A 13,704-nucleotide genomic window follows, 5' to 3' on the forward strand; every position below is an offset into this window, starting at 1 on the left:
ATATCGCAGTCGCTTATTGTCTTGTATTGCATTGTCTTTGTTTTAAAGTCGTGTTTTACGCTACAGATTCTCTTCTAATTCAACCTTTATCTTCCCATACCCAACTCAACAACTTCAAGATGGCTTCTGCAGCTGCCGAGAACGCTTCACCGATTGGTATTGCCAATCTGCCCAACCAGCGACACAAGATTGTCGCGAAGCGTGGCGCCGGTTTCACTATTATGGTACGCTTCTAAGCAATCAACTCACTCATTTTGCATTGCTATATGTACATAGCAAGGCACATCGGGATCTTCTGAACATTTGCTCACCGCATCATGTCTAGGTTGCTGGCGAGTCTGGTCTGGGCAAGACTACCTTCATCAACACTCTTTTCTCTACCACCATCAAGAACTATGCCGACCACAAGCGCCGCCACCAGAAGCAGGTTGATAAGACTGTCGAGATCGAGATTACCAAGGCCGAGCTTGAGGAGAAGTTCTTCAAGGGTATAGCTCTGAATGAAGCACGCTGTTACTCAAACCTCGCTAACACCCCCTTTCAGTCCGACTGACCGTTATCGATACACCCGGATTCGGCGACTACGTTAACAACCGCGATTCTTGGATGCCCATTATCGAGTTCCTCGACGACCAGCACGAGTCTTACATGCTTCAGGAGCAACAGCCCCGCCGCCAGGACAAGATTGACCTTCGTGTCCATGCCTGCCTTTACTTCATCCGCCCTACCGGCCACACCCTCAAGCCTCTCGATATTGAGGTCATGAAGCGCCTCTGCTCGCGTGTCAACCTTATCCCCGTTATCGCCAAGGCTGACACCCTCAGCCCTGCCGACCTGGCCAAGTTCAAGCAGCGTGTAAGTAATTATGCATTGAGTTTACAGCCCCCAGTTCTAACTCTAGCTAGATTGTCTCTGTCATTGAAGCCCAGAACATCAAGATCTACCAGCCCCCGATCGAGGAGGACGATGAGGCTGCTGCTCAGCATGCCCGCAGCCTTATGAACGCCATGCCTTTCGCTGTTATCGGCTCCGAGAAGGACGTCAAGACCGGTGATGGCCGTATTGTCAAGGGCCGACAGTACTCTTGGGGTGTTGCCGAGGTTGAGAATGAGGACCATTGCGATTTCAAGAAGCTCCGCTCTATCCTGATCCGAACACACATGCTCGACCTTATTCACACCACCGAGGAGTTGCACTACGAGGCTTACCGCGCTCAGCAGATGGAGACCCGCAAGTTCGGCGAGGCTCGTCCCCGAAAGCTCGACAACCCCAAGTTCAAGGAAGAGGAGGAGGCTCTCCGAAAGCGTTTCACCGAGCAGGTCAAGATCGAGGAACAGCGTTTCCGCCAATGGGAGCAGAAGCTCATCTCCGAGCGCGACCGTCTCAACAAGGATCTCGAGCAAACCCATGCTCAGATCAAGCAGCTCGAGCAAGAGCTGGAGCAGATGCAGGGCAGCGCTGTCCGCAGCCACGGTCGCCGCTAAACGATTTCGAGTACCCCTTTATGCACACTTGCTTGGCTGCAGTTGGACAGTCATTTCTTCAGGTTTCTTTTACCTGGAGCTCCGTTTGGGGTTTGGAGTTGAAAAATGAAAGGTCCGAAGAATACCACAAGAAGACAGGAGAGGGACCACGAGTTCATGGATACATTTGCTCGCTCTTCCCTGCAGAGGTCAAGGAGGAGCTGCCCTTGCTGCGACTTGTTATCATGGCCGCGGCATGTTGTGTAGGAGTTATGATTCCCTCCCCATGATTTTGTTTGTTCTTGGTTGCTGTGCCGGCAACTCATACCCACAAGTACGAGACGCCTTTGAAGCGAACAAGACGTATGGAGAAAGCCTTGATAGTCTTGCCCTTTTTTATTACAACCTTTTACTAGAGCCCTTTCTCTCAGCTAGGCACATTTTAGTTTCGATGTAATTTCAATCACAACATTTTATGATACCAGTTTGAGATTCGAAGGTTTTAATCAATTGCATAAACCCTTTGGCTGCCATCCAATATTCCATGAAGTATTGCAACAGTCCCATTGACCAAATGTGAACCGGGGGAAACAGCCACCAAACTCCGTGCTCTAAGCCAAGCTGACCGAATTCATACCCAAAAAGAAATGCATTGTCCTCTGAGTACAATATTGAAACCACTACAGGTTTCAAGTCAACCTCAGTCTTTCCGTCTAGGACATTACCCCAGACCCCCAGTGCTATAAGGCGTCCATGCTGGCCCGCGTCGTCAGTTGCTCGTTTTTATTACCAAGTCGCGAAATCTGCAGGAAGACATCCGTTCCGTAGCCCTCGAGGCTATGCAAGTCAAGATTTCCAGCCCAGTACTCTGCATAGACACGGCTCAGAGGTAACCCCATGCCGAGACGCAGGTTAGGCGGCCGACTGGTGAGAGACGATAACGAACTTTGATATGGGGGTGCTTTCAAATCTGCACGCCCCAATTCCTCTTCTACGTGAAGCTCCTGCATCGTTGCTGCCATCTTAGGTACCTGCGCAAGATTCTCGAGACGTCTTTGACTTTGCGGACCCTTACTGAAAGACCAGAGATGTGGCAGTTCAGCACGAGGGATACCGCCACCACGGTCGCAGATGCGGATGATAACATGTTGCTGGTTCTCGCAGATGGTTATTTCCACAGGAGGGGGCTTCACACTGTCAGGGTCCGAATGGATCCTCTGATGTCGATCAATGACGGCCTGGACAGAGTTGCGGAGGAGCTCGCCGATGATGTACTCGAGATGACTTAGAATGTAAGGAAAAGAGGCATCGAGATGGCCATCAACCGTGATTTCGGGAATCTGAACGTCAGGGCCATTCGTTGTGCGGGCAAGAACAGTGATGGCTTTGGAACAGCGCTCGACAACATCTTTAGCATAACATTTAATAAACACTTCGCCGATGAAGTCGGATTCGGAAAGTTTGGCTCCGGGAGAGAAGTTGGGGGAGTTGTAGGTTTCTGTTAGTGAAAGATGCTGCTCGGCGATGACACGTCTAGAAATGCGCTGTTCCATTTCAGTAAATCACCAAAGTCGTGTAAGAATGGGCACCCTACCGATCTAAGAATGGTGTTCATGAAGTTATCCAGATCCTGGGGGCTCATGAGACCACCGCATTCTAGGATTCCCATAGCAAGCTTCGGTATCACAGTCAAGTGGCCCTTTAGATTATGGCTAATGAGTTCGCACAGCTTGTCGTTGTCCTCCAATGTTTTAACCTCTTTCACTTTGCGAAATGTATCGAAGGCATGGTAGTATAGGTCGTAAACCTCTTTAATATGTGGGTTCATAGTAACGACATAGGGTAAACGTTGCATATCTCGGATCCGGTGCGCAATTCTAATCACATGTCAGATCTCTTTATTCTCTGCGAAGCTTCTCGAGACTTACCGCGTAGGCAATTCGGTGCGAACATAGTTAGCCGAGCTTATCAGACGAGATTCTGTAAGAGAGCGGCCAAAAACCATAAGCTGGCGGAGACTGATAGGACGGGCTTCTTTCGCGACCCAGCTGAAGGCATCATGAGTTAGCTTTTGGAGCCAGAAGTCATAGAAGAAAATTGCATACTCGTCAAGAATTGAAACAGGACGCCATGATGCGTTTGTACCAGCGCGAAACTGAAAGTTCGTATAGGAGGTACGGGGAATATTCGCCAGGTGAGGGCGCGGATCTGTCAGTTTACATCGCCTGCTCTGTCGCAGGGCGATGGGTGGCATGTCGTCACAGGCACATGCGAGAATGAATCGAAGTCAGTATTGGTTGATCCGTTAAGCCCAAACCGTTGGCATGAGTATAGAGTGCGCTTTCAGACGATGCTCTGCGTTTGAAAGAGGAGAGTATGGATGGTAGGAGGGAGAGGAGGACAGTATGCATACGCCGTCTCGGTGGGAAGGAAGCTTTGGGCGAGTGACTCGATACCTACTGCCCAGGAACGGGATTGGAGTTTTACCCCACATCTTGTTGGCGATACCGGCCCGCCCAAAATGGTGGGTTGCAGGAAGGAGGAGAGGTTTCCATTTGGGTTTATCCCGGCTACGGCTGAGTTCTGAGGCTGATAAGCCCAGAACAAGCTGTGAAGCTGTAGATGGGGCTATTTGAGATTTGTGATTATTGATCTACAGGAATCATGTCCATGACAACCCGTCATCTGTCTTATTGTATGAATCTAGGGTAGCTTCCTGGATCTACCTGGGTGGCTGTGGCGTCTGATTGTTGCATTGTGGTAATGAGCTGTAACGGCCTGTGGGTATTTCATGTAGTCTGAATATCTGTTCCAACATGGCGTAAAGGGAAATAACAAGTCTTGTTTCATCAAGTACAAGGTTTGTCCTTTTTAGGGGAAGCATGCTGACGTACACTTTGTCAATTTAAACTGTTGCTTCAAAGTACCACCCAAGCTAAAGCAGAACTTTGTAACATGGATCTATGAGTATGTCAGACAAGGCATCTCAGCTGCGTATTGCAAAGCTGAAAAACGACCTGAAAAAGCCAGACGAATATGTTCGCCAGCTTGCGTTAGACCGCTTCTATTTGCCAGCTCACTCTTTGCATGTATCCTGAATGAAGGTACAAGCCATCAAGACCTAGGTTAGTAGGCATGATTTATCTGACAAAGACTCAAGCTTAGCCTTTGGCTATGAGAGACTGACAACGTCATTGGCGGGGTGACCTGATGACGCTTGGCGTGACTGTTGTCTGTTAAAGTAGTACAGCATTTATAGTGCACCTGTCTGCAAATAACAAGTCGCTTGACAACATTTGCGAGCTATCGCCTCACCACTCTCGTCAAGCCTGAAGTCTCGCACAACTCTTGTTCCCGCTGAATGATTGATTACTACTGGCTCTCTCTGCCTATCGATGCAAGGCATTGGATCCAAACTCACTCACTCACCTCACACTCCTTTCTCCCAGTTCAGTTTTATCCTCCAAACTACAGCCTCTTCTCTTTGTTTAGACGCGACCTGACTTGACCTGGAATTTGAAAGGTCTAGGGGCTTAGGACCTGAGTTGTGGGCATTGTCTTTTACTGACATAACCGACCGCTCTACTCTTTTTTCTTTAACAGTGCAGAACTCGTCGTCCCCGATCGTCATAGCATAGCATACCTAGCATTGCATTGCCTTGCCTGCCTTGCATCGCATTCACTGCCTTGCGTTGCGCTCCAGTTCCGAGCTCTCTTTTTTTGGAGAATACCATTTTTGCTCGCGGCAGCACTTGGTCTCTTATTCCCTGCCCTTTGCGCCACTCGACATTGTCGAGCCTTGGCTGAAGCGCCTGCATTGATTAAGTTGCTCTGCTACTGCCACGCCCGTCTCTATATCGTGAGGTTTACTCTCTCAGGTGCCTGCCTTAACGTCACCGATTCTTCCGCCTCGGTCCCAGCTTCTTCAAAATGGTACGTTCCAGTCTGCTGCTGCCCCTTCCCGTGCAATCTTGTTCCATGCAGCTTGCCGCGACTGCCATGGTCGCTGGAGAGCAACTCGTGCGGTCCCATCAACACAGCTGCGTCATCCTCCTGGCTCTGCGATCGTCACATATTATGCAACTTCGATTTGACCTTACCACATCTTCTTGACATGAAGCATTGCGCAGACTTCTCTACCTAGTGCCCTGAAGACATCATCACCTCCAATAGCCTACCAGCTGCCCCTCACCACCCACACTAACCCCAGTCACTCCCGATGCCGACATCATGACCTCGTTTCATCGCCGCCTGTGCTTTCGCTCAGGGCTCAACGCTGACCGTCGCAATTTGCTGCAGACTCACGATATCAACTCACCCAACGACATGGTCATGGACACGGACGATTATATCGGCGTGGCCAACGAGCCAGAGAAGGTCGCCATCATTAACCCCGATAACCTCGAACAAAGCGAAGTCGACCAGCTGCAAGATCTGCCCATGGCCAACGACGGTGCGTACTCCTTTCACTACCTAATTGACTCCTTATATTTGGTGCAGACCCTAGGCATCATATGTTTTCTGTCGTGATCGCCCTTCCTGGAACTATTTAGGCTAACTGTCATGCCTCTAGATGAAGCCATGAGAGAGCTCTGTCTTCCACCCCTCATCGATGAACCGAAAATACTTGGAGACTACGAATACACATGGACTGTCGAAAACTGGCGAAGCTTGAATAAGAAGGAACATGGTCCTGTTTTCCAAGCTGGTGGCTTCCCATGGTGCGCCTAGATTAATCCCGGAACTGCCGTTACTCTTCATGCTGACGTTCCACTCCCATAGGCGAATTCTGCTTTTCCCACACGGCAATAACATCGACCAATGCTCTATTTATCTCGAACATGGCTTCGACGCTGATAGTGTTCCCGATAACTGGAGCTGCTGTGTTCAATTTGCGCTTGTCCTATGGAACCCGAACGACCCCAGCCTATATGTCCATCACACTGCCCACCATCGATTCACTAAGGAAGAAGGTGATTGGGGTTTTACTAGATTTGTTGAGCACCGCCGAATGTTTAATGTACCATGGGAGGGCAGCAGCCGACCCCTCTGCGAAAATGATACTGCCAACATCACCGCCTATCTTCGCCTCGTCGAGGATGAGACGGGTGTTCTGTGGCACAACTTCGCCAATTACGATTCCAAGAAGGAGACTGGGTATGTTGGGCTCAAGAATCAGGGTGCCACCTGCTATCTGAATTCCTTGATGCAATCACTCTATTTCACAAACAAGTTCAGAAAGGTAGTGTCTCTCAGCTGTTCTCTTGTATACTAGTTGCTGACTTCTATAGGCCATCTACGAAATTCCTACGGAGGCCGATCCCAGTATGACAAACAGTGCCTATACACTGCAAAGACTTTTCTACCAGTTACAAACGTCAGACCAGGCAGTTGGAACCACGGAGCTCACGAAATCTTTCGGCTGGGACACACGACATATCTTCGAACAACAGGATGTGCAGGAGTTTTCACGCAAGCTCATGGAGAGGATGGAAGACAAGATGAAGGGAACTGCATCGGAGAATGTCCTGCCAGAAATGTTCAGTGGCAAGATCAAGACGTACATCTCATGTATCAACGTCGACTATGAATCCAGCCGAATCGAGGACTTTTGGGACATTCAGCTGAATGTCAGTGGTAATAAGCATCTGCTCGAGAGTTTTGAGGACTACGTTCAGGTCGAAAAGATGGATGGAGAAAATCAATACTTTGCTGGTGACCAGTACAAGCTCCAGGATGCGAACAAAGGTGTCATTTTCAACAGCTTTCCTGACGTACTCCATCTACAACTGAAGCGCTTCGAGTACGATATCCAGCGCGATACCATGATGAAGATCAATGATCGATACGAGTTCCCCGAGTTTTTCGACGCTGCGCCGTACCTATCCGAGGATGCCGACAAATCTGTTCCATGGACGTATCAGCTTCACAGCGTTCTAGTCCACAGCGGTGATCTGAACGCAGGTCATTACTATGCCTTTTTGAAGCCTGAAAAGGACGGATGGTTCTATAAGTACGACGATGATAAGGTCACCAAAGCGACTATGCGCGAAGTGTTGGAAGAGAATTTTGGTGGAGAGTATCAAACATCCAACGGTTACCCGCGTGCGCCTGTGCAAAAGAAGGCTCCCATTATGCGCCAAAACAGCGCATACATGTTGGTGTATATCCGCCAATCTCGTATAGATGATATCCTGTGTCCGGTTACCAAGGATCATATTCCGCTTCATCTTAGTAAGTATTTTGGCATTCTTCCTTTGTCACCTTGCTAACCACCGCAGGGCAAAAATTTGAGGAAGAGACTGTTCAGCGGGAGGCCCGTAAGAAAGAACAACGAGAGGCGCATCTATACATGTGGGCCAAGGTTATCACTGATTACTCGTTTCAGCAATTTGGCGGTACAGATTTGTGTCAGTTTGATGCAAAGCCTGAGGATCCCGCTGCGCCCAAGTTCTATCGCGTGCGTCGCGCGATGACCATGGAAGAGTTTGTTGCGCAAGTTGCATCAGATATGGGCGAAGATCCACGAAGGGTACGACTTTGGCTCATGGTCAATCGACAGAATAAGACAGTTCGCCCTGACCAACCCATCATGGATTTGCGGCCTACAGTCGACGAGACTTTCTCCCGTTCTGCTGCCCACAGAGATGCTAGTTTACGTGTGTGGGCTGAGGTTGCCGAGGAGGTCAATGCTGACGGAGAGCCAATCTGGCCATCTTACCAGAGTCAACCCAATGGTGTCATCGTCAAGAATGACACCATCTTACTTCTCCTTAAGCACTTCGATATCGATGCCCAGACGCTGCGGGGTGTCGGCCATGTCTACATTTCCAAGGACAAGAAAGTCGAAGAACTGCTACCAATGATCCTGAAGAAAATGGGATGGGGAGAGAAGCTACCTGCCGAGGAGAAGCTTCTGCTTTGGGAAGTAAGAAAACTACTGACCTTGGATGACGGGCGGTAACTAACTCAAAATAGGAGATCAAGCCTACTATGATTGAACCTCTCAAGCCCAAGCAGTCGCTGAAGGTTGCCGAATTGCAAGACGGAGACATTATCTGCTTCCAGCGAACCAAGGCTGGCGTCGAAAAGCGCGCTGGTGAAAAGATTTCGCAAGAAACGTGTGTTGTTGCAGTATACAATGTGGGCCATTCATTTACTAACATGTTTTCAGAAGTAACACATCTGATCATTTCGAGGATGCGCGTGAATACTACGATTTCCTTGAGAATAGGCGAACCGTTAAGTTCCACCCGCATCCCAGTCGATGTGACCAGGCGCAGTATCCCCCGTTTGATCTCGTGCTTAACACTAAGATAACTTATGACACGCTTTCAGAGCGTGTTGGAGCGTATTTGGACGTGAACCCGACACATATTCGGTTTTGGACAGTGAATGCCTCGACACAAAACCCCAAGACGCCGGTTAGACGCGGAGCAAACCCAACACTACGACAGATTCTCAGCCCTATGGGTTCAACTGCTCTGAACTCCACTCAAAGAGATGATGCCTTTTATTTTGAAGTTCTTGAGATGAGTTTAACAGAACTCGACACCAAGAAGAGCATCAAGGTCAATTTGCTGAGTGAAGGCATCACCAAAGAGGTATTTTTGAGTCTCATGGTCTTTCGATAATGCGGCTAACCGTGTATGCAGGATACATACGATCTGCTCGTCCCCAAAACAGGAACTATTGACGATTTAGTCGAGGTTTTGATAAGAAAGGCGCAAATACCAAGCGAGACGGATGGTGGAAGAATCCGCATTTACGAAACTAGCTCCAACCGCTTCTACCGCGAGCCTCTACGCGAACACCCCGTTATTAACTTGAACGAGTTTGCGAAGATCTATGCAGAACGAGTTCCTCAAGAGGAGCTCAATGCCGACGATACCCATTTTATTCATGTCTTCCACTTCCACAACGACGTTAGCCGCGTTCATGGCGTGCCGTTCAAGTTTCTGGTCATCGAGGTGAGTGCCCTTGATACTGAGACGCATCAATGTATTAACAGGGTGGTAGGGCGAGAGCTTTGCAGATACCAAGAAGCGATTGGAGAAGCGAACCGGAATCAAAGGCAAGAGTTTTGAGAAGATCAAGATCGCTGTTGTGCGACGAGCCAATTACTCAAAACCCCAATATCTCAATGACGGTAAGTGCCATCTTTTTGCATTTGACTTGTTATGTAACTAACAACATGATTCAAGATGATGTGCTATCAAGTTTCATACAAGGGGAAGACGACTACCTCGGCCTTGACCATGTAGATAGAACGAGGACATTGAGGAACGGCGTTGGGGACCTGTTCCTTAAATAAATGTTGCCGAACGGGGAGGAGATCATGTTAGTTCGAGAACATGTAAGCAATGAGGCAATGAGTGTCGCCGATGATGAGGCAGAGACACTGAGTATCTAGCATATATGCCTGCTTGCCGCTTGGAAACCGCAGGCGTTCAAGCATCGTACATTCGCAGTCAAAAAGTATTGGTGCTGCTGTTCAACTGACGAGCACAAAGCCGTGGAAATGAGTATACGCAGGGGCGCATTACATGAGCGTCTGAGGTGAGAGGAGGGCTTTGCCCAGTCATGATGACGAATGGATGGAAAGGCATGCGAAGTGAAAGCATGAATTATGGTGGATTAGGGCGATGATTACGGCATAAATTTCATTCTTACTATTCATTCCAATTGTTCGTGCTCGATCATGATATTTCACATGTGCGTGTTCTGGGGGCTGGATATACGAAAGATACCACAAAACGTCAATTCTATGTATTGCCATAAAGGAGGGCAAGCATGATGTTACATCGTAAACGAATCTTATCATTTAACGTTTGGGGAGCAACGCTGCCTAGACATGTATACCCCAATATGATGTAAAGCAGCTATACGCTTGATCTCTTAGCAATGCCTGTGGGCTTTCGTAATGCCCCAAACCAAGAATTTCACTCCTCAGTGAGACTCGCTTTGAGCCCTTATTGAGCCCCTTTGAGCCCTTTGTGTCGCATTCACACAGCAAACATGACGTCATCCCCTATTCATTCCTCGGCCTCAACGTAGTCGCTGTCGCTATCGGTGTCGGTCATATCAATGATGTTGTTACCATGGTTGCTGTTGCTATTTTTGTTCAATGGTTGAGGAGAGCCCATCTGTTCGTCGTCCTCGTCATCAGTATCGTTCTGACTGGTAGTGTCGAAAACGACACTTCCAGAAGCAATGCTCTTGTTCTTGTAGAAGACCTGAAAGTCCAAGGAGGACCCATCGCTGATCATGCGCAGTTCGTAAGTGATTCGGTGGAACACCTGGCCGGCTTCGTTGGTCCACACTGGTATCGTATCCCATCTGGGAAGTTCGGACGCCTTGATGATACACATGGGTTTGACTGAATCGTCCTTGCGGGTCGGGGGAGTAGAAGCGTCTGAGGCAACGATGTCGATTTGGAGATCATCGTCGGGGCTCGTAAGGTCCTGCCAGAAGGATGCACAAACGGGGTCATATGTAGATACAGAGGAGCCCTAGAGAAGTTAGAGGCTAACATAAACGGGTTCATTTGACTTACGATCTCAACAAACCACCGTGTCTGTTCGACAGCAAGGAACTCCCGCTGGCCTTCATCCCAAACCCGGTCCTTGGTGTCATGCTCTTTGGCGTCAAAGGGCAAGATGTTCACGAGGGTCCCGTAATTGTGAGGGGACACACGTAAGGCGACCGTGACTTGGATTGAACTGGGATGATTGGTTCTCGCCAGTCCATGTAGGACAGCTCCTCGAAGCACAGCAGTCCAGCTACACATAATTGTGAATCAACGGAATTTCAAGAAGCGCCAAGAAGACCTACGGCTTTTCACCGTCCTGTTGAAGAACGTCTATTCTGTGGCCGACGGCATCCTGAAGGCGTTGATGCAAATAAAGAGACCTTCCAAAACCACCAACTAGGATGACGAACTACCAAATGTTAGGCAGTTTGTCATTGAATGAGATGACGAACAGACTTGCCTTTGGCTTCTTCTTGTACTTGTGCTTGACTGCGTCAACCTGCTTCTGAGCGAGCTGTTTAACCTGTTCGACCACAGGGTCAAACACTTTCTCGCGGATTTCGGAACTAGCAATCAGTTAGCCAGAACGAGGTAGATGTAATGAAGACGCCCGCGAAGGTCTTGCTGGAAAATTACAAACATTCTCATGGTAACATGTTGCGGTTATTTCAGGCACTTACACGTCGATGTTGAACTTGGAAGCGAAGAAATTGGTGTCCACGGGGCAGCCGGACGAGAGTTTTATGGGCAAGTCTTCGATGAAACTGTTTCTCTGGCTCTAGGTTCGGGAAATACTGACGGAAGAGCGGCACAAAGGGAATGCAGTTGTCGTCGCTGGGCAAACGATCCTTGTATTCACCCTTTTCCACAAAGCCGCCTGACCAGTTGCAAGTCACAGTTCATGGCCCAACCAAGAAAAGAGAGTCAGGTGTAACACATGACGTCTGGATTCTTTCCGCGATGCTATTGACTCCTAATCTTGGCAAGTTCCGCTTGGCCGAACAGACCCTTGCCTAATGTCCCTCGCGTATTTTCAGGAGCCTATTTCGAGTAGAGGGATCTCTGGAGAAGACAATATGTCTAATACTTTGCGAGTGCTCAGCAAGAGTGTTGATAAGCAAGTCTATAGAGTCTAAATCGATGAAGAACTCCATTAGCTGCAGACCAGTTGTGGTGTATTCTGTATCTAGGATGAGCGGTTTGTTGTCTGGTTGGTTCCCTTCTCTGATCTCTTCAAGTCGCTGATTGAGTCGTTCGTAAGATGGCTGATCACTCCATCTCATATGTGATGTGCACCCAAAGACTCCTCTTAGCAAGTCCACGTTAATGTTTCGGTTGCTAGACGTCTGAAACGATCGGACTGTAGCGAATTCTCTCTTCTCAGCAGAACAGACTACGCTTGTGTTCTCGAGCACAATATCCTTAGATCCCGCATCTCTTCTGTTTTAAGCGAGCTGTATCAGAATCGATAGTCGCAGCGAGCGGGCATGGTTTTGTGACAATGTATTGTGCGTTGATACCAGGCCCAATAAACGTACATCCTCTCGGATGAATATAAATAGACTTTTTGGTGGTTGCGGTTCTCTATTGCCTCGAGGGTTAGTTTCTTACCTAGTTTGAATGAAACGAGCAATATTGGACAAGCATCACTTACCCAAGAATTACGTATCCAGGGCCAAAATTTCGTCTCGCTACTTCTGTGAGAAATACTCCTTGAATTATCTTGCAGTAATTCCAAGTTGTAATCCTATTCGAATGAGGTAGAGCTCTCTTCCATCAGGTTGAGGCCATCGTCTTCTATGTTCTCGACATCTATCATCAGTAGTTACAGTAGCCGCACTCCGATATCCTTGCTACGGTAGCGAATTGACTTCGTAAATAGTCTCGTACAGCAGAGAACTCTTGATCGGTCGCATGTCTCCGCGTTCATACGGCGGCTCTGAGTTAGCAGGGGCATGTTCAAGTCTTAGGTGATTTTTCTAATGATCCTTCAGCCTGGTCGGCCACACTACCTGTCCCATTGCGGCTCTGTGACAGTTTGAGGCATTACACCGAGTTGTGCCCTGACCTTTCCGCGTCCTTCAACGCTTCATGGCAGGTTTCGAACCTTGGCTCGCACCGTGAATAAGGGCAGAGAAACGGTTGTGTATGAAGTTCCTCATGCCTTCCTCTCCCTCGAACGTCGTATAACGCTTCTCAGTCTAGCTGGAGGTAGAGCGAACACTGCTCAAGACGACAATCGCACTTATACAAGAAAAAGCCTCAGATATTGTGCATAAGCTACCTACGATCACGTGGCATAAAACCAACAGCCAGTATTGGCGGCAATAAAAAGATTTAGGTAAGCTTAGGATAAGTTTAGGCAAGCTTAGGATAAGTTTAGGCAAGTTTAGGCAAGTTTAGTATTTACTAAGTGGACCTTTGGACTAAGCTACTACAGTATATCACTACCTAAATATTAGATGTTTTGGCGCATTGGATACGCTAGCCATCAAAAGTCATCTGCTGTCACGCACACATTTACATACGGCGAGCCATCGAGACTTTGAGCAAAATATAAGTACCTTGAAGCGTTTTATCGTCTGAGTCCCGAGAGGCTGGGATCCAACACACCCGTGAAGCTTGAATGTGTGAATGAAAGGATGCGAGGGAAGAAATCAGAGGAGAGAATGGAACGAACGAGGATTATATAGAGAAGCTGAGAAAGTA

The 13,704-nt window shown here is 48.4% G+C and overlaps 4 protein-coding genes; 2 read left to right on the forward strand and 2 right to left on the reverse strand.

Annotated features, from left to right (window-relative positions):
- Positions 1-119: 119 nt before the first annotated feature.
- FFUJ_02568 (probable cell division control protein CDC12) lies at positions 120-1,484 on the forward strand (the record flags this gene model as incomplete). XM_023574314.1 has 4 exons in its annotated part: positions 120-224; positions 326-488; positions 545-855; positions 906-1,484. 4 exons carry the CDS (start codon positions 120-122, stop codon positions 1,482-1,484), a joined length of 1,158 nt encoding a protein of 385 aa, XP_023427693.1.
- Positions 1,485-2,203: 719 nt separating this feature from the next.
- Positions 2,204-3,717, reverse strand: FFUJ_02569 (related to branched-chain alpha-ketoacid dehydrogenase kinase; the record flags this gene model as incomplete). XM_023574315.1 has 4 exons in its annotated part: positions 2,204-3,007; positions 3,058-3,340; positions 3,392-3,511; positions 3,569-3,717. 4 exons carry the CDS (start codon positions 3,715-3,717, stop codon positions 2,204-2,206), a joined length of 1,356 nt encoding a protein of 451 aa, XP_023427694.1.
- A 1,976-nt stretch (positions 3,718-5,693) lies between these two features.
- FFUJ_02570 (probable ubiquitin-specific processing protease 21) lies at positions 5,694-9,777 on the forward strand (the record flags this gene model as incomplete). XM_023574316.1 has 10 exons in its annotated part: positions 5,694-5,916; positions 6,037-6,184; positions 6,246-6,705; positions 6,755-7,697; positions 7,745-8,391; positions 8,442-8,584; positions 8,638-9,067; positions 9,119-9,433; positions 9,483-9,612; positions 9,668-9,777. The coding sequence occupies 10 exons, from the start codon at positions 5,694-5,696 to the stop codon at positions 9,775-9,777; spliced, it is 3,549 nt and encodes a 1,182-aa protein (XP_023427695.1).
- Positions 9,778-10,498: 721 nt separating this feature from the next.
- On the reverse strand, positions 10,499-12,952 carry FFUJ_02571 (related to hsp70 protein; the record flags this gene model as incomplete). XM_023574318.1 has 8 exons in its annotated part: positions 10,499-10,975; positions 11,020-11,245; positions 11,298-11,404; positions 11,676-11,872; positions 12,083-12,435; positions 12,534-12,586; positions 12,650-12,742; positions 12,836-12,952. The coding sequence occupies 8 exons, from the start codon at positions 12,950-12,952 to the stop codon at positions 10,499-10,501; spliced, it is 1,623 nt and encodes a 540-aa protein (XP_023427696.1).
- Between the last annotated feature and the right edge of the window lie 752 nt (positions 12,953-13,704).

The sequence above is a fragment of the Fusarium fujikuroi genome, chromosome FFUJ_chr03, assembly GCF_900079805.1.
Source record: "Fusarium fujikuroi IMI 58289 draft genome, chromosome FFUJ_chr03".
Lineage (NCBI taxonomy): Eukaryota > Fungi > Ascomycota > Sordariomycetes > Hypocreales > Nectriaceae > Fusarium > Fusarium fujikuroi.